The sequence below is a fragment of the Rhea pennata genome, unplaced genomic scaffold (assembly GCF_028389875.1).
Source record: "Rhea pennata isolate bPtePen1 unplaced genomic scaffold, bPtePen1.pri scaffold_33, whole genome shotgun sequence".
In the NCBI taxonomy this organism is placed as follows: Eukaryota; Metazoa; Chordata; class Aves; order Rheiformes; family Rheidae; genus Rhea; species Rhea pennata.
In genome coordinates this window covers 18,942-45,737 of record NW_026907680.1, presented here as the reverse complement: position 1 = coordinate 45,737, position 26,796 = coordinate 18,942, and the positions used below count along the sequence as shown (strand labels likewise).

General features: G+C 59.6%; 1 protein-coding gene across 1 annotated transcript; it reads right to left on the bottom strand.

The window, feature by feature from the left end:
- Positions 1-3,057: 3,057 nt before the first annotated feature.
- LOC134154651 (uncharacterized) lies at positions 3,058-26,186 on the bottom strand. Its single transcript, XM_062601330.1, has 18 exons — positions 26,027-26,186; positions 23,229-23,348; positions 22,982-23,127; positions 22,783-22,891; positions 22,528-22,644; positions 22,346-22,413; positions 22,190-22,285; positions 21,881-22,069; positions 21,656-21,758; positions 21,384-21,525; positions 21,119-21,302; positions 20,907-21,006; positions 20,704-20,822; positions 20,532-20,569; positions 20,148-20,260; positions 19,980-20,046; positions 6,056-6,105; positions 3,058-3,167 (listed from the first exon to the last, which is right to left on the bottom strand). The coding sequence occupies exons 1-18, from the start codon at positions 26,184-26,186 to the stop codon at positions 3,058-3,060; spliced, it is 2,031 nt and encodes a 676-aa protein (XP_062457314.1).
- Between the last annotated feature and the right edge of the window lie 610 nt (positions 26,187-26,796).

The following is a 26,796-nucleotide window of genomic DNA, read 5'->3' as shown; positions in this document are numbered from 1 at the left end:
ATCACAGAGCTGAGCAGAAACTTCACTTTCTATCACAGAAAGGCCCAGCACTTCCAGTGCCACCAGCAGGAGGGCCCCAGAGGCTCTGCTGGTGTGTTCACGGAGAGCAAGGTGCAACAGCGTGTGCATTCCAAAACTACATTCACCACCGGCGCCTTTGAAGGCAGGACTGGGCGATGTCGGGCAGGGCTCAGTGAACCCATGGGAAGGGCTCTTGCAAGCCAGCGCCCATAGCACAAGGAGTTTGCAGGAAGCAAGCTGGAAAAGAAGGGCCCCCAGCAGTGACACTTACTGCTCTGGCATTCTCGTCCACTTCATTCCCAGGCCACTCAGTAGGTGCTCCACCTTCTGATGATGGCTTCCTCCCGCCTGGCACTGCCTTCTGGGCAGAGCACTCTGGGGTGCCTAGGAATGGACTGCAAATACACACCACGGGGAGGTGGCATGAGCACAGGGGGAGTAGGGTCCCCATTTCAGCCTGACAAGTTGGGCACCTGCTTCTACCGCAGAAGGCAGTTCTGTAGCAGAAGCACGTGTGTCCCCCTCACTGGGGTCACATCAACAGAAACGGGGATCACCCCCTAACAAAACACCCAGGGCTGCAGATCATGCCTGAAGGAGAGCTCTGGAAACAACCAAGTGAAATTTTCTCTCCATGCAGGGAGGCGAGCAGCAGGGTCATCTGCCAGGACAGGCTCCCAGGCACAGCATTACGCGCTGTGCTGCCGACTACATTAGTCACTGCCCCGTGGCCCCAAGGACTCTGTGTTCCGGGATGGGCAATGGATTGCTGCTGGGCACCCAGTGACAAAGACAGAGAAAGGCATCAAGGCAGTCCAGAATAAAGCTCTTGCATGGTGGGAGACAGCATAAATCTTGGCTTAGGGCCTCCAACAGACCCTGTATGAAGGCAGAGCATGCGTGCAGGCTACTGGGATGCAGCTGCTGGGAAGTCTTGCTCCCAAAGCACTTTCAGAGCAGCCTCCCCCAGCCCTGGCACTGCAGCCCTATCAAACCTGTGCTGAGAGGCTGCTGCCTTCGTCAGTCAGGGGAAAAGAAGCAAGGCAAAGTACTCACGTTGGAAAAATACTTGGAAGAGCACAAGGGGCCTCAGTCTCACTGCTCTGGCTGGCTTCGAGGACTGAGTCCCTCATCTCCAGCATCTGCAAAGGTGAGAAACACCGGTGAGATGCTGCCAAGGAAAGAATCTTGCTGCTGGCAAAGGCAGCTAAAGTTTCCACTACTCAGAAAAGAAGAAGCTGCCTCTCAGAAACTCTGAAATACCCATCATTGTGGCTCACAGCAGCCCCTCCATTCCACACAAGAGCAGCTGCAGGGGAATATAGGCAAAAGTCTAAAAGCTCTGGCAGGATTATGTCCAGGGCAAGCACAAAGAGGCTAATCCAGCAGAGCATTGGGAAGTCAAGGCAGGCAAGTGCAGGCGCAGGCAGCTCACTAAACTCTAGGGCAATGTGCAGGGCAGTCCTGCTAGGGAGGATGAGAGAGGGCAGTGGGGGTTACGGCAGCTCTGTTTTCCCAGAAGGGAAGGTTCTTTCTCAGCCTCTGCTCTGACCCTTCGCTGTCAGTGCTCTTTTACCCTGAAGGGAAGCCCAGCAAGGCTGAACATCCCTTTCCTGTTTGAACCAAGCATCTGAATAATCACACCGCTGAACAGAATCTCTCCATCTGCTATAGCAGAAAGGCCCAGCAGTTCCACGGCCACTAGAGCGAGGGCCCCAGAGGCTCTGCTGGGAGAGGTTAATGGAGAGTGAAGGAGTCATGAGAGATGCATTGCAGAAGTAGAGCACAAGCAGCGCCTTTGACAGCAAACCCCGGGGACAGTCAGGCAGGGCCCAGCGGAACCCATGGGAAGGGCTCTTGTCCAGCCAGTGCCCACACCACGATGCTTTGGCAGAAAGCAAGCTGCCAAAAGAAGGACCTCCATCAGGAGCACCTACCTCTCTTGAATTCTGATAGCCAATCTCAGGCCCGCCAGCTCCCGCTCTGGCCTCTGGCAGCTGCTTCCTCCAGCCCACTAAATCCTCCTTTGCAGAGCTAGGCTGAATTGCTGGCAGCATGCTGCAAATACACACCATGGGGAAGTGTGACACAGAGACTCTCCACCACCCAAACACCCAGGGCTGCACAGCGTGCCCGAGGGAAAGCTCTGGGTGCCCACAGCAAGACTTTTTCTCCAGGCACCAAGGAGAGCAGCAGCGTCAGCTCCAAGGACAGGCTCCAGGACACACCATTACCCACTGTCCTGAGCACTCCAGTAGCCTCTGCGGTGTGGCCCCCAAGGACAAGCTTTCTTGGAAGCTTCAGAAAGGGAACCGGGAATAACTGCTCTGTCCCTTGCAGTCCTTCCGTCTTCAGGCACTCATGTCCCTCCTTCCCATCCTCTTCAAAGTGCCCAAACAACTCGTCCTTGCCTCTAAGGGCTGCCTGAGCCATGGCCACACCCTCTCGAGCCTGCTGCTCGCCACCCCTGACTGCTGCCTGGAAATGACCCTCCTTCCTCCTTGCTGCTGGCAGTCAAAGGAAGGGCATTGCCCAAGGGGAAACACCACAGCTTTGGGGAGATATTCACCCAAGGCATCCTCCCCTCCAGCAGCATTCCCTGCACACCCCTCTTGCACCTCACACCAGTTGAGCTTTTCCACTTAGCTCCTCACAAGGCCTGACAAGGGCATGCAGACTCTTCCTCAGCCTCCAAAATTGCCCTGAGACACCCAGCCCTGCTCTCCACAGAGGAGCAGCATTCTCCTTACTTTCATCTATGGGCTAGGGGAAAAGGCCCTCCTCTTCCCAAAGGACCAATTACATTGAGTTGCCCAAAGGTCTGGAAGCTGGAAGCAGAGGCAGCGGGGGCAGAAAGCCAAGAGCAGGCTCTGCCAGGCACTTGCTCTTGTCTGCCCAGCCAGCAACGGAGGCCTAGTCCTCGTGGCAGAGCTTAAAAGGCATTCAGAGCTTGCTGGGACCTTGTGTCCAAGGGAAACATCACCCTCCAAGACACACAAGGCTACAGGGTCACCCTCCGCCATTCCCCCAAGTGTCTCACCTGCCTCGAGGCTCTTCCTCCACCGTGCCTTCCTCCACATTGGTAGCCACCACTTTGGATTCAGGCTGCCTCTCTCGCTGGAGGAGGCGCTGGCCAGATACATGCTCTGCAATCAGAAGGGAAGAAAACACACAGTCAAGCCAAAGGCTGTGCTTTGGGAATGTGTAGGAGAAACACAGAAGGCAAGGGCAGAACGAATTGCTTTGAAGGTGGAAGGAAGTCTTGGCACAAGTGAGCAGATTGTCGACTCCCCATCAGGGCTGAGCTGCCTTGCCTCTAGTGCCTCATGCTAGGCGAGCCACGGTGCTGCAGCCTTGGCTCCAATGCCCTGCCAAGGACCAACAAAAGAGAAGGTGCAAAGCCCAGCCAGGCATCAGCCACTCCATTACCTTCCTTGCTGCTGGCAACATCTAGTCCCTTCTCCTCTTCCCACGTGGGCTTCACAGCTCCCACAGATGGTCTTCGAGGGGCACTCTCAAGCACATACCTGTAAACCAGAAAAAGACACCACTCGCAAGGAAGGGCCCCGCATTTCCTTTGCTGCTTCTGTGAATTCTGGGCACACAGACACATGGCCCAGCTGCTAGGAAGAGCAGCCTTTCCCAAAGGGGGAATATGCAGGACAGGTCTCATCTCCTGGAAGACTCCCTCAGGAAGTGCAGGGACCCAGCATGCCTGCCTGCAGGGCCACCAGCTTCCTCCTCACACTGCTCCAGGCCTTCCCTCTACCCCTGGGGAGAGAGCTCCTTCTCAGCTTTCCAAAGTAAACCCTCCAGGTCAACACTGCAGCCTGTCTGACAGCTCCTGAGCAGGCTCCTGTGCAGGCACATCAGACAAGGCCCCTTTCCTCCAGCTTTCCACCCTCTTAGGAAATTCTAATCTAGACCTCCACAGCCCTTGCAATCCCTCCCAAGCTCAGGGCAGAGCATCTGCAAAGAACAGCCTCCATTCCTGGGCCACTAGTGCAACAAAGGCCTTCACAAGGTGGGAGCCAGCACAGAGCTCAGCAGAACCCCCACACAGAGCCCAAACGAAGCCAGGGCATGGCTGCAGCACACGGGGATCCAACTCCTCGGAAGACTTGCTCTGCAAGCACATCCTGAGCAGCCTTCACTAGCTCTGGCAACACACCTCGACCAAACCTGCAGGGAGGAGCTGCTCCTTGGGTGAGCCAGGAACTCAGGTGGAAAGGAGCAAACCAAAGTACTCACATTGGAAAGACAATGAGAGAGCCAGAATGGATCAGGGAAGCCGCTGTTTGGGTGCTTGCGAGAACTGAATGCCTCATCTCTGGCATCTGCAAAGGGCAGAGACATGGGTGAGATGCTACGAAGAAAAGGACCTTGCTGCCCACAAGGGCAGACCATGTTTCCACTAATCAGAGAAGAAGCTGCCACTCAGAAAGAGGGAAACACCCCTCGCTCTTGCTCACAGCCACCCCCACCTCCATTCTACAGACCAGCAGGTGCGGAATAATACAGGCAGATGGCCAGAAACACTGGCAGGCTTCTGTCAAGGGCAAGAGCCAAGAGGCTGATGCAGGAGAGCAGTTGTTGCCCAGTGGAGAAGTCAAGGGAGGCAAGCAGAGGTCTTCTGCACCAGAAAGCCCAGGCTGAATGACACGGCTGCACTGGAGACCTGGGCAAAGGCCCTGGCTTGCAATGACTTTGTCTGTGACAAACCCCGAGAGTCTTCTGCAACTTGAGGAGCAGCTGTTGGACGCACTGCCCCACAATCCCAAACATGGCCAGAGGAGGCCTGGAGACAAATGGGATCCTAACACAAAGACCCCAAGGAAAGGCTGACTTTCTGGAAGACTTCTGGAGGAAGCCTAGCAGGAAAGAACTCCCAGGACCTGGCAGTGGGGGGAAAGCGGTTGCTTTGGACTTGGCCAGGCTTGCAAAGGGGTGAGAAGGAGAGCTGTGGAAAAAGGCAGACTTACATCCAGAAGAGCTTTGAGCAGCTGTGGGGAGGCATTCAGCCTGCACAGAAAGCCTCTGTAAAACCACATTGTCACCTCTTTGCCTTCAATGAGAAGCACGCCAATGCCCTTGAAAAGAAGGGCCACGTTCTTCCCATTGGCCAGGCAGCAAGACAGAAGGTACACGGTCTCCTCCACGCAGGCCGCCACTGTTTTCCAAGGCACGGAGATGGCCACGGCTACGTGAGGATACTTGAGGGTCTCAGCTTTCCTGCGCCCTAGGCAACAAGCAAAGAGCAGCACAGTCACGGACGGAGCCCTTCAGCAGGCTCCCACACAGTGCTGGGCGCCTGAAGGTCTTGTGGCAGCACGGAGCTGCAGAGCTCTCTGCTTTAACCCCCACAAAAGCCCCCACAGGAGGCTCCTGTCAGCCCTCCCTGGCCCAAATTCAAAGCACTCTGCAGCCTCCTGGGACAAGGCTACCGCAGGGCTTCCTTCCCTGCACAGACACCAAGAGCAAGCCCTGACCATCTCCTGGGAGCGGGAGGCAGGAGGGCAGGCCAAGCAGAGCAGCAAGGGGGCCAGCTGCCAGCAGAAGGCAGTGCACAGAGGAATGGTGCCGGCACTCAGGCCATGCCAGCTTTGACGAGCCTTAGCTGTGCCATGTCACGCTGGCTCCAAAGGAGGAGGAAAACACATGGGCTGCACAACAGCCTTCCACGCTGCCTCTTAATCCATCGGTGTTAGGAAGCAATAGGAAGGACTTGTCCTTTTGAGCAGACGGCTGCTGTGGCATCAACTGGGAACAACAGTGGCAACTACACGGCACTGGAAGCAGCAGCCACAAAAGCCCCACTATGGAGCCACGTGTTCGAGCCAGTGCAAGAGAGAGACACACCGAGAGACTCTCGTTGGATTCTGCATTATAATGTTGTGATAATCAAAACACCCTGAAGCTCTGCTCAGCACCCGGGGCAGCAAGTCTCAATTTCTAACAGCCCCTGGGAAACAGCAGAGAGCCACAGCCCCGCGATGTCCCCAGGGGAAGCCGAGGTTTCAGTCTGCCTTCTTACCAGCAACAGAGGCCTCCTCGTGGCTGAGGCCGTGAAGATCCACAAGGTTGCTTGAGAGGCGAAATGCGGGTCTCTGAACAGTCAGAGGACCGTTCTTGCCAGCAACGACTTGTTTTGTAGCAACACTGAAGGTGCCAAGGGGAATAATTCTCACATCCTGCAGCCAGAGAAGTAGAGAGAAGCCTTAGAAGCATGGGAGACAGACAAAGAGAGAGTTGTTCTCTAAGCATGGCCACGGTGCTAGGTGCCCTGCCCATGGCTGGCATGCAAAGGGGCAAGACAGAGCCTTGTGGAAAGCTTGGCGGAAGCCCTGGAGAACTCCCTGAGAAGGCCATTCCCCATAGTTTCCTCCCCCTCCTCCTCAGCCTCCAAAGGCAACGTTGCCGCCCCTCCAGCACACGAAGAAAAGGCTTTCCCAGAACGGCTCCCTTTCTGGCCTTGCACTCTGCCAGGATCTCCAGAGAGGGCCCAGAAAGCCTCCCACCCTTCCAGCAACCGCAGCTCCACTGCACATTGGGCACCTCCCTTTTGGGAGAAGTCGGTCTGGGGCACAGCTGTCATTTGCAGCATGCTTCTGCAGGGAGGTTGCTTCTGCTTGGAGAGGAGGGGCAGGACTATTGCGGCCCATGGCCCCGAGGGGTCAGTGCTGCTGCCAGCATGGGTATGGGAGGGGAGGGAGAGGATGGCACACCCACCTTGTTCAGCACCAGCTTCTCCTGGATGTAGTTGGAGACACCCTCCCAGATGGGCACGGCCACTGCAAAGCAAGGCAAAGACTCGTCATGCCCCCTGCACCACAAGGCACCATCAGCGGAGGACCCTTGGGGCACCCCCAGACTGCCCAGGCCCCCCGCAGCCCCCGGGCATCTACAACCCATCTTGGTGCTCAGCCTCTCGACAGCGATCCTGGGCAAGGAGGTCGCGAAGGCCTTACCCCGCGGGGGGATGACGGGCACCCGCTGCTCACGCTGCGTGGCACGGCCAGCGTCCCGGAGCTCCATGTCCGTGCCGGGCGCTCTGGCTTGGCCGCGCAGCGGGAAAGTCCCTGCAAAGGCTTCCTGGCCACTCGGCTGCTCCTGCTGCGCCCTTCAGCGCAGCCCCGCGCTGCCCCGGGCTCCCGTCGCCGGCTCCCGCTGGGGCTCGTCAGCTCCTGGCAGCACAGTGGTGCCCAGAGCAGCCCCAGCGCCTGCGCTGCGGCGGGCTGTGCGGGACGAGTGGGGAGGGTGCGTGGGCGGGCGGGAGAGGGCAGTGGTGGCTGTGACCCAGCAGGGATGTCCCCTGTGACGCCAGCCCATGTCACAGAGGGGACCGGGACCCCCGGGGCCCCCGGCCAGTGCTGGCCCTGCAGTGGGGAGGGGCTGCACGGGGCACTTGTGGGGCTGCCGTGACCCCCGCACTGGGGAGGTCCTGGGGCAGGGATAACCCCACCGGGGGACCGGCTGGGCTGGGCGCTGCGGCTGCGCTCAGCCAGGCCATGGCCCCATGCGGGAAACCTGGCTGCGAGGGGAGGGGGGCAGTGGGGCACTGCACCAGCCTCCACCCATGGCGACACAGCACAGGCTGCGGCTCCTGCTGCCCCCAGTGCAAGGAAGTGCTGAGAACGGACCGATGGCAGGGAAACCTCCAGCAAGGCCTTGGCAGGCAGCAAAGCCCTGGCTCAGTGCCGAAGGAGAAGTTTCTTCCTGCCAGGCGTAGGCAGCTGGTGCATCCTGCCTCTGGGAATGTCCCCCAGAGCCCCCAGATGATGCCACACACGGGTCTGTGTCTCTCCACATTGCCCAGGGAGAGCTCGCAGGCACTTGCGCATGCCCTGGATCACCTCTGGCACCTCCCGTGTCACCCAGTGTTTCCACGGCAGCAGCTGACTCCCACCTTCCACCACCTTGGACTGGAAATGGGAGGGGGGACAAGGAGCTCGCACACTTCTGTGCACCTCTTTTGGGCACACGGCAGCTTAAGCAGGATGAATCCCACAACCATCCTGGGGGTTGGTGGCGTGCATGGGATGGAGGTGTCTGCCCCACCACCTAGAGGGCTTCTCCCCAAAGAAATGAGGGGCCCAGGCTGACTCAGCTCACTCACTCCCCGAAGCCTGGGGAAATGACTTCCCTGCTGGGTGCAGGAGCAGCTCCTCTGCCAGGAGCCGCAGTGCTGAGGGCACTGCCTGCCCGTGCTGAGCTGAGCTGAGACAAAACTGAGGGAAGCTCCGGACGCTCAGGAGGGAGGCAGCAGCTGAGAGCTCCTTCTGGCAGAAATGGGCAGAGCCCTTCCAGTGGGAAGTCTCTGGCTGCAGGGCAGTGCTGCTGAGCTGCTCGCGGGGTCCTGGAGACCTCGCGCAGGCGATGGTTGAGGCCATCTTTCCGGAGAGCTCTCTCGGTGGAGCAGCTGGTGCTTTAGGGCAGGGACTTGCTGCCACAGTGTCCGAGGGACAGGGCGGCATGGCTCCCTTCTGCCGGGGAGGGCGGCAGGGCTGTGCGAGCAGGGCGTGCGTGCAGCCAGGTGTGCCCAGGGCTGTGCCTGAGAGCAGTGTCCTGGGAGGTCAGGGTGCCCAGGGCCATGCCTCTGCCACCTGCCTTGGTCAGCACTCAGCCCGCCTGGGCAACTGCCTGCAGGGCTGCGTGGAGAAGCCATGGTGGGAAGTAGCAGCCCACAGAAGGGCAGGATCTTGCTGTCCCAGATCAGAGGCTGTGTGGGGCAAGGCTGCTCAGAGCTGCTGCTCAGCCCCAGGAGCTTGCCCGGAGGAAAGTCAAGGCAGGGACCACTCCACAGGGAAGGAGGTTTCCTGAGTGTTGGCTTTCTGTTCCACGCTGTTGTTTTGGGGGAAGGGAAAAGGAGGTGCCAAGGCTGGAGAAGAGCTGGAGACTGGGGAGGCTGCTGAGGGGTCAGCAGGTCTGTGGGGAAGCTCAGAAAGTGCTTTTGCCCCTGCTCTGCCCACGCACAGCAGCAGCAGCAGCAGCAGCTCTGCTGGCCCCAGGAGCCTTTGTGGCAGCTGCTTTTTGGCACCTGCCAAGAGGTGGGTGCCCCAAGGCAGTGCCCTGCTGCCGGGAGGGCTCTCTGGGGCACAGCCAAGTGCCCCAGAAGTGGGCTGGTGTGTGTTGGCTAAGGCAGGCAATAGACATGGGAGAGGGCATTTGGTGCTGGCAGGAAAAGCTGCAGGCGGTGGAGCCATGGTGCGAGAAGGGGAGGAAGGCAGAACAGAAGTGCGGTGGGAGGGAGAATTAGGGAATTTAGCTATCTTCTCCTCCAGTGCAGATGTTTTCCTCCCAGAAAACCCCACATGGCCTCTGCCAGCCCGCAGAGCCTCTGCCCCACAGGCCCCAGGGCCAGGCCAGGCACTGCCTTCTCTGCAGACAGACCTCTGGCTTAGGAGAGAGTCCGATTCCAACGAGATGTTACTCCAGCCTAGGCCTCTCTTGCAAAGGCTGGAGCAGCAGCAAGTACACGGAGGTTCTGCTTGCAAACTGCAGCTCACTAAGTGCTTGAGGCCAGTGTTCCGAGAGCTGCTGGTGCTTCAGCACAGTCTTTCTAGCACAGGCTGGAACAGCAGCAAGTAGGTGCAGAACAGCCAAAAATGCACTGATTGCCCCAACAGGGTCTTCTTCCAGCAGCCTGGGGCCTGGGAGCTTCGTCAGCCAGAGGCAGGAGCCACAAAGCCTTTGTCCGCTTGGTCCTTCCAGAAGCGCACCCCCACCTTGGGCTGAAAGCACACCGTCAATGTGTGGCAGGGCCAGATGCGGCTCCTTGCTTGGCTTCTCTCTTCCTCTTCAAAGCACTTCTGCTGGGCTTCTTCTCACCTCCGCAGGGCAAGGAGATGCGGCTTTCAGCGACCTCTCTCTTGCCTCTCCTTCCTGACCAAGAGCTGTTAGCTCACAGCCTGCCCCGGTGCATGCAAAGTTCAGATGTGGTCATTTACTCCCCAAGAGGCCTTACTCCTCCTGCAGCAAATACCCTCTGGCACTTTATTGCCCAGCCATTCCCTGTGCTTTGGTCCTTCTGTAGCTCTTATTTGGGGAGCCTATAACATGGAGAGGAATGAGAGGTTCTGGTTTTGGTTTGTTTGAAAAGATTGATCCCTACCAGAAGCAAGCAAGGCAGAAAGACATCTTGGGCTGGCTTTTTCCTCCAGACCACGTTTGTCACAGCAGAGAGTCAGCTGCCCGTATGGGAGCATGATTTGGATCAGAAAAGGGTGCGGGAACTCCTCATCACAAAGGCCTTAAGCCATACTGGGGAGCCAAAGTCCTCAGGTAAAGCCCACAATTTTCTCAGCCTGGTCTTCAAGTACGGCCTCAGAACACAAGTGGGCCTCTTGGCATGCTGGGCTGCCACCTTCAGCAGGAGCTCTCCTGAAGGGACTGAGTTCTTGCTTTTCTCTTTACTCATACAATTTCAAGAAGAAAACAAGAACTCCCCACCAGTGTCCCCGGCCACACTGAGATGACTGTGGCTCCTAATGGCTCCATTCGCAGAAGGGCACAGGAAGAGTCTGCATAGGTATTGTCAGAGAAGGAAAGCTCCTCAGATCCACTGGAGATGTGGGCCTTCCACTCGTGTATGCAGTGTGCTTCCCAGGCTCTGACAAAGGAAAGGGATGGGCGGAGGAGGAGGGCAAACTGGTTCCTCTGCAGTCCCTGCTTTGTGACAGGACCTATTTCAAAGCACGGAGCTCATCAGAGAGGTCCTTTTTGCTCCAGGATCTTTTCCTCACCCAGCACTGTGATTTGTTTCTCTATAGCTTTCAACATTTGCTGGCGTGTCCACAAACCTATTGCCTAACACTAGCATTTTTGAATGTCATCCCGTGCTGACTGGCAACAATGTCATTTATTGGCTTCTGAGACTTTATCTGATTGTGCTCGATGCAGGAAGACACTGAGGGTCTTCTTGGTTGGTTTACATAGTCCTGTAGAGGAGTTTCCCTGGAAAAAAAGGAAGTTTCGACAGGGCAAGTGGTACCCGTGTGTGTGTTTGTGTATGCATATACATCTCCATCGAGAAGGCTCAGCAGAAAGCGGCTAAAAGATTTGTCCTCCATAAAACTGCCTTTCTGAGCTGTGAAGGAAGATGGGACGCTTGGAGACAGGAGTCCAACCTGCAGGAGTCCAGGTTGGGCAGTGGTGTAAGTAGATATGGTCGGTGGGTTTTCTGAAAACGTGTGGGGCATATCACAGAATCACAGAATGGGTAAGGTTGGAAGGGACCTCAGGGGATCATCTAGTCCTACCTCCCTGCTCAGGCAGGGTCACCTCGACCATGTTAGACAGGGTTGCATCCGGGCAGGGTCTGAGTCTCTCCAGAGGAGGAGACTCTACAATGTCTCTGGGAAACCTCTGCCAGTGCTCGGTCACTCTCACAGGAAAGAAATTCCTCCTCATATTGAGGCGGAGCTTCCGCTGGTTCAGTTTGTGCCCGTTGCCTCTTGTCCTGTTGCGTGGCACTAGTGAAAAGAGTTCGGCCCCATCCCTTTGATGGGGATATCCAGTGGAATTTCCTTCACTCTCTTTCAAGAGCCCGTTGAGTGATAATCAAACACAAAAAATCAAATGTCTTCCTCTGTGTGGGCCCCTTTCATTTTGAGTTCCTCTGAGGGCTTTACATCTCTCTACATTTTTGCACCATCCACTCCCATGTACTATTTATTTCCACAAACGTTTTGGGCTGTGTGTGCTGAAAAACTAACACTGGGTTTTTTTTTCCCCCTCTCCCAGGTGCAGGTGAAGTTGGAAGTACATGTGTTGGCCTCCATGCATCTACTGAAGGATCTTCAGCAAATGCCACTTTCCAGGGCAATACAGAGGCATTGTGATATTCTGAGCAGAAAGGATGTGACCGGCACAAAATACAATGCAATGCTGGTGAAAAATATTTGCTTTACACAGCACGGTAATGGTTTCCCACTAAGTGGTCTGGCTGTGAGAAATCCTTGCCGCAGGCTGAATCTAAACTCCAAGGGGTTTCAAAAACTGCCAGGCACATGGCACTTCCCTCTAACAAGCCTGCAGGGATACGGAGCTTGTCTGGCACCGTAAAGTCCATGTTCCTTCTCGTGCGAGTAACCAACTGGCTAACCTTTCTTCTGCAGCTTGATGGAGCTGCCTAAGTATTTTGTATGGAAGCACACGTATGGTCTTGCTCAAGTCAGGTGCTGCCTTTTAGCCAAAGCAGTCCCTCTGCTCCCTTCCATTCTCTTCCTGCTACAGCCATGTAGCGTTTTCAACGTTCTCTTAGCACTGAGCACATTGCTCCTGGATCTGTTCTGTGTCCCCTACTTCAGTCCTCCTGCACTGGAAAACCCTGTAGTGCAGCCCAGCATGGCCACTGGCAGGCACAAGGCTTTGATGCTGAGTGTGAGGGCACTTGTGCCTTGCATCCGGGAGCGTCGCGGCAGGAAAATGGTGTCAGTGCTGACAGGGAGGTGATTCCAAGCCCACCCACCTGGAAGCCAGGAGGAGGAACCTTGCTGCTGCTTCTGCTAGTGAGCTCACTTGCGCCTCAAGACCTGAGAGGCCACCAGTGGCCACAAGGCTGCTGTTAGTGCCTGGGAAGGAGCAACCAGCCTGGGGAGGCAGCAGGGGTGTTGGCAAGCTCAGTGTAGGAGAGGAGAGCAGCAGGTGTTGTGCAGCTGCCTCCAGGAGGGCTCCACGCTGTCTCCCATTGCTTCTTCAACAATGTCCTGATGAAGCAGGGACTTGGTGCGTAACCAGGGAGGGGTGCTGATACCTGGCTGTGCTGGAGAGGAGCTTTTCAGAGAAGGACCTGGGGGCTGTGGTGGGCACCAAGCTGACCATGAACCAGCAATGTGCTCTGGTGGCAAAGAGCAGCCATGGTATCCTGGGCTGCATCAGGAAGAGCATTGCCAGCAGGTGGAGGCAGGTGATCCTTCCCCTCTGCTCAGCACTGGTGAGGCCGCACCTGGAGAGCTTGGTCCACCAGCACAAGAGAAACATGGACCTACTGGAGTGAGTCCAACCACAAAGAAGACTAAGGGCCTGGAGCATCTCCTGTATGAGGAGAGACAGAGATAGCTGGGCCTGTTCAGTGTGTAAGGGGAGAAGGCTCAGGGCAATTTGAATGTACAGAAGTACCTGATGGGGACATGGCATAAAGAAGACAGGGACAGATTCTTCTGTGACAGCCAGTGGCAGGATGGGAGGCAACAGGCACATGTAGAAATACAAGAAATTCCATTGAAATGTAAGAAAAGATTTTCTGCTGCAAGAGCGATGGAAGACTGGACCAAGTTGCTCAGCAGGACTATGAGTCTCTATCCTTGTTGCTGCTCAAAACCCAACTGGACACAGTCTCAGTCAGCATGCTCCAGGTATACCTCCAGGTATAAAAGAAAAGAGGGTGGAGGCAGATGTTCTCCAGGGGTGCTTTCCAACTTCAGCAATGCGTTGATTCAGTGATTTGGTGATGCTGCCATTTGTGAAGTCACTTGTGAGCTGCCTAGAGGAACTTTGCTTCTCCATGGAAGAACTCCTCTGTATCACAGAGCAGTCAGTGCCTCGGCAAATTACTTCTCAAGGACTTCAGCGAGGGGTGGGGGCTTTTTCTTCAGGGCCTCGTACAGGCGATCCTTGCACCAGGGAGTCCAGCTCAGCAACAGCCTGAACAGCTCACGCATCATGGTGTGGGATGTTTTCTCCGCCAGAATTCTTTGGTATTGCTCAAAGTCCAGAATGTCCCCGAGCAGGAGGTCCAGGACACCTTTCACTTCTACAACGCGTTCAGTCAGCTCCACTCGGTGCCTATCAACAAAGTGTTCCCCTGGGGAGGCCAGAAGCAAAGGGTTAGTCATCTGTGGACACACTGGTGCTCTTTCAGCTGCTTCACAGGTCATGGAGCAGCAGCCACTTCAGAGAGGTGTTTGCCTGAGCTAGCACGACCCAAGGAGGAAATGAACGGCACCACGGAGCACCCAGTCCTCTCTGTTGTTAGTGGGTGATGGCAGCATCTAGCCGAAAGCAGAGGCTCGTGTGAAGGTCTAATTCAAACTGGGGCTGTGCAGGGGCCAATGTTGTGTTTTAGAGTGGGTGTTTGAGCCCCTGCCCCTGGTTTTGAGGCATTTTGCCCCCAAAAGTCTCATCTGTCACTGCCAACATTTGAACAGATTCTTTGGGGATTTGTTCTCTGCCCCTAAAGCCTGTGGGACAGCAAAACAGAAAAGAAATGAGAGGGGAAGCAATGGGAGGGAGCTCCAATCTTGCATGGTCAATGGGGCGCTGCAGAAGGGAAGGACAGAGCAGTCACCTTTCCAAAGGAGGCTCCTTCCCTTAGGAGACCAGAACTCCCAGGCCACCTCCCAGCCTTGCTGGTGACCCTCTCTCATGGCTGCTCCCATCTCCACTGAGCCAGTGCCATCAAGTGACAGCACAGCTAATTACAGCCCTATCAGAGACCACCACAGCTGCGCAGTGTGAACTGGCCATGGGAAATGCTGGAGCTATGGATGATGTACGATGAGCACCTCTGACAGGGAGGAGACATCCCATCACCTGTATGTCTTGCTGGGAACTCACTGCATTGGAGTTTTAAACTAATTTCAGACAGTGTCATGGCAAATACGTTCAATTGAGCTCATCACCCTTGGTTTGTTCTGCAGCAACCATGCACACGTCAACATGGCTGCCCCACAAACACGCTGACACGCACATGCCAACGACACAGCTGGGCCTTTCACAGGCAAAGACACACACACGGCAGCCCCACGCACACACATATGCAGCGCAATGGGGACCACTGGGGCAACATCCCCCCTGCTCCCCCCCACCCCAGGGGTCCAGGCACCCCTCTGCCCCCCTGCACCCCAGGGGCCCAGGCATCTGGGCACTCTCCTGCCCGCCTCTACCCGAGGGGCCCAGGTGTCCGGGCACCTCTCTTCTGCCCACTACGCGAGTGGCCCAGGCGTACGGGCATCCCTCTGCCCCGCCCTGACTCCAGGGCCCAGACATCCGGACACCCCATTACATCCCCCTACCCCAGGGGCCCAGGCGTCTGGGCCCCTCCTTCCACGTGCCCAGGAAGTCCCCATCCCTTCCCACGTCAGGGGCCCAGGCGTCCGAGCACCCTCCCCCCACCCCCGTTACCTGAGCGCCGGCTCGGACGCCTGGGCCCCTCGCCGCGCCCCCTTCCCTCCCCCAGGCCCAGCGATGCCGCTGCCGCCCCGCGCCGGGAACTGCAATCCCAGCAGGCAGCGCGGCCGCCGAGCCCCGCCCCCTCCCTGGCGCCTCGCGGGAGCAGCCGCTGTGAGGAGGAGCCTTCCTGGCCCCGAGCCCCGGCTGCTCCGCTCCGCTCCTCAGGCCTCCCCAGAGCTGCCGCGCTGCAGGCGGGCGAGCGCGCCGCACACCCCGCCAAGAGCCACCCGGCCTGGGGCAGCTGGTTTAATTCAGCACACAAGAACTTCCTGGGTGCTCGCGCGGCTCACAAGCAGAGCTGCTGCTGCTGCTGCCGCCGCTGCCGCCGTTGTGGCTGCTGCTGTGGCCACCGCCGCTGCCCCCGGGGCTCCCACAGCCGCATCCCCTCTGTCTGACATGTGGTCTTCGACTGCGCCTGCCCCTGGGGCTGCCGCTGTGCCCGCCACCGGGGCTTCCACTGCTGCTGCCACCGCCAGTGGATCTGCTGCTGTCCCCGCCACTGGAGCTTCCACTGCCGCTGCCGCTCTGTCTGACACTGGCACTGGAGCTGCCGCTGTGCCTGCAGCTGGAGCTTCCACTGCCACTGCCAGTGAGGCTGCTGCTGACACTGGGGCTGTCGCTCTGTCTGACAGTGGGTTTCCCAGTGCCACTGGGGCTCCCGGTGGGGCTGCCGCTGTGTCTGCCACTGGGGCTCCCACTGCCACTGCCAGTGGGGCTGCTGCCGGCACTGTGGCTGCCACTGATGCTGCCACTGCCCCTGCCACTGCTGCTCTGTCTTCTGTTGCCACCGGGTCTGCCGCTGACACTGCCACTGCTGCTGCTCTTTCTCCTGCTTGTCCCTGTCTCCGCCCATGGCTCTTCTTCCCCCTGGAGAAGGAGGCAGAAAGGAACAGGCTGTGCCCTCCTGCGGCAGAAAGGCCAAGGCCGTCCTGCTAGGGAGGACAGGGGTGCGCAGTGGGGGCCAGAGCCGGTCTCTTTTCCCGCAAGGGAAAGGCCTGTTCCCTAACTCTTCCCGTGAGCCTTCCTGTCAGCACCCTTCTGCCCTGAAGGGAAGCCCAGCAAGGCTGAACATCCCTTGCTTGTTCACACCAAAGATCTTACTCATCACACAGCTGAAGAGAAACTCTCCATCTTCTAGTGTGGAAATGCCCTGCAGTTCCACAGCCACCAAGCAGAGAGCCCCAGAGGCTTTGTTGGGTTGCTCACAGAGAGCGCTGGAGAGGCAGATACATTGCAGAAGTAGAGCACAGCTGGCATCTCTGAAAACAAAGCCCTGCACAAAGCCTTCCAGGGCCCAGCAGGCCTCTTGTACAGCCAGCGCCCATAGCACAAGGCCTGGGCAGAGAGCAGGCTGGCACATGAAGGGCCTCAATGAGGAGCACTTACCACTCCAGACCTCTGACGGCCCTCGCTCAGAGGACATGCACTAGTGCTCGGGCTTCTCTCCGTTCCTTCTTCCTGCCCGCTGCTGCACTCTGTGCAGAGCACTCTGAGGTGACTGGCACCGGCCTGCAAATACACCCCGCGGAGAGGTGATATGAGCACAGGGAGAGTAGGGTCCCCACCTGGCCCTCACCAGCTTCACACCTGCTCCTGCAGCAGAAGGCAATTCTGCAGCAGAAGCACAGGGCTTCCACTGACTGGGGCCACATCAGTGCATCACCTCCCATCAAAACACCTGGGGCTGCACGTCATGCCTGAAGGAGAGCTCCAGGAGCCCAAGGGAGACTCCAGGCAGTGAGGAGAGCAGCAGGGTCATCTGCAAGGACAGGCTCTGAAACACATCATTACCTGCTGTCCTGCCAACTACAAGACTGCTCCGTGGCCCCAAAGGCTCTGTGTTCAGGGGTGGGCAACGGATTATTGCTGGGCACCCAGTGTCAAAGAAGCAGAAAGGCATCAAGCATTTACACACAAAGCCCTTAGCAGGTGGACAACATCACAGAGTTCTGCAGAACCCTATCCTCACCCACAGAGCCCAGATGAAGGCAGAGCATGCCTGCAGGCAGGTGGGACCCAGCCGCTGGAAAGACTTGTTCCCAAAGCACTTTCAGAGCAGCCTGCCCCAGCCCTGGCAATGCAGCCCTAACAAACCTGTGCGGAGAGGCTGCTGCCTTTGTCAGGCAGGGGGAAAGAAAGAAGGGAAAGTACTCACGTTGGAAAAATACTTGGAAGAGGTTCAAGGGACACAATCGAAGCTGCTTTAGTGGCTGTCAGGATTGAATCCCTGCGTATTTTCATCTGCAAAGGTGAGAAAGAGAGGTGAGATGCTGCCAAGGAAAGGCTCTTGCTGCTGGCAAGGGCAGCCCATGTTTCCATGCTACAGAGAAGAAGCTGCCTCTCAGAACTGCAGAAATACCCGTTGCTCTTGCTCACAGCAGCCCCTCCATTCCACACAAGAGCAGCTGCAGGGGAATATGGGCAAAGAGCTAAATGATCTGGCAGGCTTTTGTCCAGGGAAGAGCCAAAAGGCTGATCCAGGACAGAATGGAGAGAAGAGAGAAGCAAGCGCAGGGGAAGGCAGCTCACTAAACTCTAGGGCAATGTGCAGGGCAGTCCTGCTAGGGAGGACAGGAGGGCTCAGTGGGGGCTATGGCAGCTCTGTTTTCCCAGAAGAGAAGGTTCTTCCCCAGCCTCTGCTCTGAGCCTTCCCGGGAGCCTTCCTGTCAGCACCCTTTTACCCTGAAGGGAAGCCCAGCAAAAGCCTCTGCTCCTTAGGAAAACAGCCCTGCTCTGGCAAAGGTAGCAACACGCTGACATCATGGAAGGTTTTCTTTTTAAAAGGCAGATTTGCTCTTAGAAAGGAGAAACTAGTACTTTAAGACAGCCTTGTTTGAAGATGATGGAGCCAGGCCTCCAGCAACAGCAGTGGCAGCCGAAGCCAAGCAGGAGCCCGGGCAAGCAAAGCCTGGAGTAATTTATCCTCCTTCTAGCTATGTGGCAGAGCTAGGCCCCAAAGCAGCAAAGGTCCCCCAGCTCGTGTGCGCCAGCAGGAACCTTGAATCATTCAAATAGTCAAGATGCACAAAAGCATTGCCTTACCTAGCAGCAAGCCCTCAAACCAGAGCTGCATGCTCTCCAGCGCTGCCTCTGAAAACAAGTCAGTTGTGGGGTGAAGCAGCAAGGCGCTTTACTCAGCCTTCAAACACTTGTCCCCATGCTGCAGCAGCCACCCCAGGGCTCTGGGAGGGGAGGGATGACCTGCCCCACACACAGGCTTAGAGGCTGCTGTGTGTTCATGCACACATGATTTTGGCTTTGCACTGTTAGCAGAACCCCACCACCACCGCCCTGAAGATGGCTGCAGCTTATTTTGGGGGATGCTTTTGAAGACAGAAAGGTGCCTCCCATCACTAGGAAAGATTTGTATCACCTTTTATCAGCAAAGCAAGTCACTGACTGTTGCTCTGTAACGTTCGCAGCCCTGATGTGTAACACAGGCTATGACGCATGGCTAGAGCTCTGCCAGCAAAACACTTGAAGACAGCAGGGTGGCTCTACTGAAGAGGTGAGCTATGAGCAGTTGATGGATGCACCAGCAGCTGCTGCTGGAGGAGAGGGCCACTCTCCAGGCTCACAGCACTTGCTGCCCATTAAAGCTCCAGCGAGCAGAAGAGGTTTGGGTGCAGGTAGGTGGGTACCATGTCATGGTGAGCTAGTGGTAAATAGGTACCTTGCAAAGTCTTCCCCAAGACCTGGTCCCCTCCCACCTCTGCAACACTGAATATGGTGCAGTTCAAGTGTTGAAGACAGAATTAAGAAACTATGACAGAGGGAGAATGAAGCCAGACATGTGCCCTGGCACCAGAGTGAGAGCCTGACACCTTTCCTCTCTGCTTTGATCCTGCCTTAACACAACAGCGGTGTGGCTGTATTCCAGCTTAGGCTGTCCCTTGTAGGATGACCTCGTAAGGCCACCGGACTAAGGAAGACAGGCAGCAAACCATTGCCCATCCCGGAACAGAGTCCCTGGGGCCACGGAGCAGTGGCTAATGTAGCTGGCAGCACAGCACGTAATGCTGTGCCTTGGAGCCTGTCCTGCCAGATGACCCTGCTGCTCGCCTTCCTGCATGGAGAGAAATTTTTGCTCTGGTTCTGTCCAGAGCTCTACTTTGGGCATAACGTGCAGCCCTGGGTGTTTTGTTAGGGGGTGATCCCCATTCCTGTGGATGTGACCCCAGTCAGTGGGACCCACGTGCTTCTGCTACAGAACTGCCTTCTGCGGCAGAAGCAGGTGCCCAACTTGTCCAGCTGAAATGGGGACCCTACTCCCCCTGTGCTCATGCCACCTCCCCGCGGTGTGTATTTGCAGTCCATTCCTAGGCACCCCAGAGTGCTCTGCCCAGAAGGCATTGCCAGGCAGGAGGAAGCCATCTTCAGAAGCTGGAGCACCTACTGAGTGGCTTGGGAATGAAGTGGACGAGAATGCCAGAGCAGTAAGTGTCACTACTGGGGGCCCTTCTTTTCCAGCGTGCTTCCTGCAAAAGCCTTGTGCTATGGGCGCTGGCTTGCAAGAGCCCTTCCCATGGGTTCACTGAGCCCTGCCCAACATCGCCCAGTCCTGCCTTCAAAGGCAGCAGTGGTGAATGTAGTTGTGGAATGCACACGCTGTTGCACCTTGCTCTCCGTGAACACACCAGCAGAGCCTCTGGGGCCCTCCTGCTGGTGGCACTGGAAGTGCTGGGCCTTTCTGTGATAGAAAGTGAAGAGCGAGTGAAGAGTTTCTGCTCAGCTCTGTGATTATTCAGATGCTTGTTTCAAGCAGGAAAGGGATGTTCAGCATGGACAGCAGGAGGATGACCAGTGCCCTCCACCGAGACCAGTGGACCACGGCGCTGTGGTGGTGGCTGGGCCCTGGGGGAAAGGAGCAGGGATGAGTCAGAAACCCCATGTGAGCCTCCCAGCGTGGGAAGGGGAGCAGAGGACTCGCCGAGCGGAGCCGGGGTGGCACTCACTGTGACAGTCGCTGATGTGGATGTCATAGATGTGCGAGTGAGTTTTCAGGGTGAAGAAGAGGCCGATGAGGTAGGCGGCAGGGAGCAGCAGGGACACTGTGTACACCAGGGGCCTGCGGGACACGGCGCTCAGCCCCACGCGAGAGCCCTTTGGAGGCCCCGGCGTTCCCCTGCACCACACAGAGCTGAGAACACCGGCGGCTGTCCCAGGACAGAGGGAGATGGACGCAGCGTGGTCCAGCCCTGGGACCAGACAGGCACAGCGGTGCCATCCCCAGGAGGGAGGACGCCCTGCCCGCGACCAGGCAGCTCCCCGAGGACCTGTGAGCCAACCCACGAAGTGCCACCCCGACACGGGGACCGGGTCCACCCCAGGACACTCACTGGACGTGGCTGTAGTAGAGCATGCTGTTGTTCTGCACCTGCAACGGAGAGCCCATCAGCGGGGCGAGCGCCATGGCCGTGCCCTGGGCACCCTGCAGTGCCCGTTGCGGGCCGCCGGCGAGGAGCCGGGCGGGCTACGGGCGCCCGTGGGTGCCGCGGTTTGGGGGCTTACCAGGTCGAAGTGGCAGCTCTTGCAGAGGTAGTGGCCCAGCGCGTTCTGGGTGATGTTGTGGCACTCGCCGCACACCAGCCTCCCGTACACCTTGGAGAAGAGCATCGGGGCGAAGACGCCTGCTGGCAGGAGAGGTGGAAGTGGGCGCCAGGCCATGGTGTGGGACATCCTCCCCCCACTGGCACCGCCGCTGGGGCACTCACCTCCCACGGAGAGGAAGAGCAGGGCCGAGCTGACACCCGCCGAGCGGCTGTTGAACCTCTGCTCCTGGTGCCGGATGCCTCCTATGACCGTGCACAAGCCCTCGGAGAGAACATGGCTGTCAGTGTGACCTCGGCGAGGAGGTCCTCTCCTCCTCCCACGCTGGAGGACGGGGGCTTTCGTGACACAAGCGCCTCCTCCCCGCCGGGCTCACCAGGACCAGGAGGACGCAGCCCACCAGGGTGCCCGTCAGCTCCGCCTTGACGATCTCCTCGTAGCACTTGCTGCCCTTATGGGCGCCCTTGATGAGTGCTGTGATGTAGAAGGTGAGCTCTGTGATGGAGCCAAACGTGGCGTTCACCACTGCCCCCACCGCGACGTTGCTCTGCACCGAGATGCTGCGGGGACGGGAAGCGCAAAGGGTCAATGGGGCGGGAAGCAGCGCCGCGGGGCGGCCCCGGCACCAGGCAGCTGCTCACCTGGCGATGGCCATGCCAATGTAGTAGGAGAGGGGCATGATGGAGAGCAGCGCCAGGGTGAACTTCACGGGCGAGCTCGTCACCCAGTTGCGCCCGTCCACGTAGCCCAGCACCAGCGTCACCACCACCAGCAGCAGCAGGTCTGCGGCGGCCATCAAGGACGTGTCCGAAGTGGGGGGGGCGGTGGTTTTTGAGGGGTGGTACCTCAAGGTGGTGCCCAGTTGACGTGTCCCCCCCTATACACAAAAAGGAAGCAGGGGGGAAAAGGATACTGACAGCGAAGACGTTGATGCCGTCCACGGCGTACTTGTAGTAGCAGGCGTTGATGGCGCGGTAGCAGCACTTGATCACCTCCGCCTCCAGCGGCACGTTCGTCTGCGGCGGCGGCAGCGGGGCGATGGAAACCAAGCGGGTGACACTGGTCTGGGTGTCCCCCCCTGCCAAAAGCCAGCCCATCGAGAGGGGACCCTCCACCCCCAGCACCAGGGGCCACCCACCATGCGCGGGCGCCGGATGCGTACCCGCTCCGGGGGCGGCAGCAGCACCCGGTGGGCCGTGCGGGTGCTCATCTTGGTGACGGAGATGAGGAAGAAGAGGAGCCAGGCGACGAAGCAGACGAGCCCGTGGGCCAGTGCCAGCGCCGGGTAGCCCAGGCAGAGCCACTCGGCAGCAGCGGCAGCGCGTTGCTGCAAGGACGGCCCGGTGGCGGCAGTTTTTTAGGGTGGAAAAACCCAAACGGGAGCAGCCGGGCTCCCAAAGAGCCGCCCCTCGGGCCCCGTCCAGCACCTCCCGCGCCGGGCGCTCACCCGGTAGCCGGGGTCCGCGGGGCACCAGCGGCCGGGCGCTGGGCCGCCGAGCAGGGCCGAGGTCTCCCGGGTGCCGTCGGCCTCCGCGGCGGGACCCTGGCGGAGAGTGAGGAGGGGCTGGCGGGGACGGACGTACGGACGGCACCCGGCCGTTACCTCCACCCGCTGGATCACTTTGCTGAAGGGCCAGAGGAAGTAGCTGCCCAGGTCCCTGCAGAGCCGCCCTGCGGGGACAGCGGCATCGAGACGCGGGGCAGGACCCGGACGCGCACGTCCCGTCTCCCACCACGACAGCCCGGCCCAGTCGCACCGGGGACGGGCACCTGGGGAAGACTCACCGTAAGGAGCCCCCACGACGGTGAGGAACATCTCGGCGGCCACCAGGACGTAGAGGAGCGTCAGCCACCAGCCGAAGAGCAGCGCATAGAGGACGCTGCCCAACGTCACCGTGGAGCCTGCAGACAGCGACCGGCCCCTCCGCTGCTCCACCAGCCGCTTCGCCACGTGCACAGCGGGGGAGGGGGGGTGTTAACCGGGCTCCCTCCTCCCAACAGGGTTTTGCCGCGAACCCTAGAGCCTCAGCGGCCGCCCACCTCCAAAGCCGCGGATGACGTTCAGGTTGGAGTAGAGCTCCTTCCTGATCTCCGAGCGGTCCTCCCAGGGCCGGGCGGTCGCGTGTCTCTTCCACTTCTTGAAGCCGAACTGCAGAGAGGAGAAGGTCGCGGCCAAAGAAAAGACCCCCTCCCCTCCCGCACAGCAGGATGGGCATGGGCCGCGGGGGGACGGACCCACCTTGTCGTCGTTGAAGAGCTTGTTGGCCTCCACCGCGCTCTCAGCCGTCAGCGTGGTCTTTGCCCCGCAGCTCTCGCACGCCGGCACCTCGTTCAAGTGCTGCTGGTGGGTGACGACTGCGGGCGAGAGGCGAGCGGGTGTGGGCGCTGGCACAGGGACCCCCTGCGCGGACCCCCCTCACCGCTGCCGCCGCCGGGCTCCCTACCGGGCAGGATGCGGAGGGCGAGGATGCGGGGGGCGAGGATGCCATGGGGGTGGGAGGCCGAGGGCAGGTCGCCATGCGGGTCGTTAATGGCGGCGCAGCGGCGGTCGCAGAGCGAGCCCCACCGCGGGCCCTCGCCCCGCACCTCCGGCTCCCCGGCAGCGGCTGCAAGAGAGGCAGCGGCCAGGACGGGCCGGGCCAGGCTGAGCCGCGCCAAGCCGAGCCTGGGAGGCGCCGCGCGTTCGATCCCCTGCAGCCCTGGCGCCGCACCGGAGCCCCTGCTTCCCCCCCCCCCCGAAAAAAACCCCACCCCCTTCCCAGGCTCATGCACTCCAGCACCCGCTGCAGCCCAACCCAGGAGGGACCCCCGCACACTGTGCAAATCGTCCCCCAGGTGCAACACCCCCGCCATGGAAAGCCACCCCCCCCCAGTGCAATGTCCAGGATCCCTCCCCGTGGGTGCAACACCCAGAAGGGACCTTCCTCCCCTCCCCCCCCATGCAATGCCCCCCTGTGGAAAGTCCCCCAGTGCAAGGCTCAGGACCCCTCCCATTGGGTGCAGCACCCCGAAGGGACCCAGAGGCAGCGGCAGTGGAAGCCCCACTGCAAAAGAGAACGGCAGCCCCAGTGTCAGTAGCAGGCAGCGTGGCAGTGGCAGCGGGAGCCCCGGTGGCAGACAGAGCGGCAGCCCCAGTGTCAATGGCAGTGGCACTGGAAGCCCCACTGTCAGACCAAGCGGCAGCCCCAGTGTCAATGGCAGTGGCACTGGAAGCCCCACTGTAAGACACAGTGGCAGCCCCAGTGTCAATGGCAGTGGCACTGGAAGCCCCACTGTAAGACACAGCGGCAGCCCCAGTGTCAATGGCAGGGGCACTGGAAACCCCACTGTCAAACACAGTGGCAGCCCCAGTTGCAGCCCCAGTGGCACTGGAAGCCCCACTGTCAGACCAAGTGGCAGCCCCAGTGGCAGTGCCGGACACAGCGGCAGCAGCCGTGGAAGCCCCAGTGGCAGACGCAGCAGCAGATCCACTGGCGGTGGCAGCGTCACTGGGAGCCCCAGTGGCGGGCACAGCGGCAGCCCAAGTGCCAGCGGCAAACACAGCGGCAGTGACAGTGGGAGCTGCAATGTTGGACACAGCGGGAAACCCGCTCGTAGCAGCAGTGGCAGCGGAAGCTCCAATTCTGGACTCAACAGCAGCCCCACTGGCAGTGGCAGCGGCACACGAAGACCCAGTGTCAGACAGAGCAGCAACGGCAGTGGGAGCCCCAGGGGCAGCGGCAGTGGCCACAGCAGCAGCCACAACGGCAGCAGCAGCAGCAGCAGCAGCAGCACTGCTTGTGAGCCACGCGAGCACCCAGGAAGTTCTCTGCAGCTGAATTAAACCAACTGCCCCAAGTCGGGTGGCTCTTGGCTGGGTGTGTGGTGAGCTCGTCCGTTTGCAGCGTGGGAGCTTTGGGGAGTCCTGAAGAGCAGAGCTGAGGAGTCAGGGCTCAGGGGCTGCTGCCAGGGCAGCTCTCCGCCGCGGTAGTGCTGTGGCTCTTTGGCTGCAGCTGCAGCTGCGGTGGCTGTGGCCTAGGGGTGTGCTGCGTCTTGTTGGTGCTGGGGAGAGGCGTGGAGAGGGCCGTGCCATGGCCAACGCATGTCCTGGGTTCAAGGGGCCTGTGGGGAGAGGAGGAAAAAGCTGCTGTACGCCTCTGAGGGGAGGAAGTGCTTGAGCCTGGGCCCCCCTTGCTGGGGCCCAGTGCTGGCTGCGTGGTGGGAGGGAACTGCCAGCTCTTGTGTGTGTCTTGGGTGCCCTTGAGTGCTGGGCTTTTGCAGGTGTGAGGGGAAGAAGGCGGGTGCCCAGGGCCAGAAGGGGAAGCGGCCACCCCGGAGGCTTGGTGCCAGCAGCGTCCATGGCCACCTGGGCTGTAGCACCCGGGAACTAGTGGAGTTGCAGAGCCTGAGGGCAGGTAGGAAGGAGAGCATCAGAGCCCAGAGGCTGGCCTTGAGGCGAGCAGGCTTCCCCTTCTGCAGAGACCTGCTAGGGGGATGCCAGGGGAGGCAGCTCAGAAGGGCGAAGGAGCTCAGGAAAGCTGGCAGGCCTTTAAGCTGCTGAAGGAGAGCCTCCTCCAAGTGCCACTCTGCTGCACCTTGACACTCCAGCAAGCCCAAGTCAGGGCAAAGCCTGCGGCCCCTCACTAGCAATGGCGATTCTGGAGGACCAGGCTTCATCGTTCCATCTGGTGCGTGCGCATCTGCAAATGCAGGAGCTTTGCTTGAGCGCCTGCTCAGGGAGACTTTCATCAGCACTACATGAGGATTGAGTCCCCTTCTCTCTGCAGACTGACAAGCCTCGGTAAGGATCCGCACCTCAGACCAGCTTCTAGCCTCTTTGTCCTCCACGCATTTTCCATTCCCCCCACAGCAGGAGCTGCGAGAGAAAGCGCCCATCACAGAATCATCGAAGGGTGGAGGTTGGAAGGGGCCTCTGGAGATCATCTCGTCCAACCCCCCCTGCTCAAGCAGGGTCACCTACAGCACACTGCACAGAGTGGCCAAGCGTTAGACACTGTGTTTATCGATAACTGTGCGGTCTAGGCTTGTAGTTAATCTCCTTTTTTAGGCTTTCTTACTTTCAGGTTGGTGCTTGGGATCTGAGGCAAAGGCAGGAAGGGTTTTGGAGCAGCTGAGGTTGTCCGCTGGCCCGTGCTCACAGAGCGGTCTGCTGTAACTCGTTGTGCTCCCTTTCAGCGGCCAGCGGTGCTTTTATTCCTCCCTGTTCCTCGTGGTGAGGTTTGCAGGCAGGAGCAACACGTTTGGCCAGGCTCTGGCGTGGGGCAGCCGGGGGTTGTGCCCGCACGCGGCCGTAGTGGGAGCCGAGCAGGGGAAGGGTACGGCTGGGTGTGGGCACGGCCGGTGGCGGCCAAGGCGGGCGGCAGGGCGCGGGGGGCGTCGCGGCCGCCGCGCTGGGGCCGCCATGGTGCCTGGGGCCGCTTGCGGCCGGGTCGGGCAGGCGCCATCGGCCGGGGCGTCCGGGGCGGCTGCGCGAGCGTCCCTCTGGCAACGGCGTCCCCCTGGCAACGGCGTCCCCCTGGCAACGGCGTCTGGCTGGGATCGGCGTTCCCCTGGCAACGGCGTCCCCCTGGCAACGGCGTCCCCGCCCCCGCGGAACTGCCTCCAGTGACGTCACGGGTCCGCGCGACCAATCGTTGGAGGCGGCTGCGGTGAGGGCGGCTGCGGTGGGGGCGGCGGGCGGAGCCTGGGCCTGGGGCGGGGCCTGGGCGCCCTCGGGGGCGGAGCGGAGCGGAGCGGCGGTGTCGCCGCCCTCCCGGGGCGCCTGCTCGTTGCGGGGCCGAGTCTGCTTGTGGTCGGCGGGGTTTGGCTGCGGGGGAGCCGGGGCGTGCGCGCTCAGGGCCTGTCAGCGAGGCCTGGGAGCGCGGCGGGCCGCTGGCAGGTGACAAGTGTCCGTGCGTGTCGTGGTGTGTGCCAGAGTGGGGGGGGTGTGGGGAAGGGTCTAGGGTGGTGGAGGTGGGAGAGGGCTGTGCGTGTGAAATCCTGTCATTTCAGTTAAACCGCGTGTTCTCTGAGGTAACTCTTGTATGTTTGTGTTCAGCGACGAAGTAGCTGAGA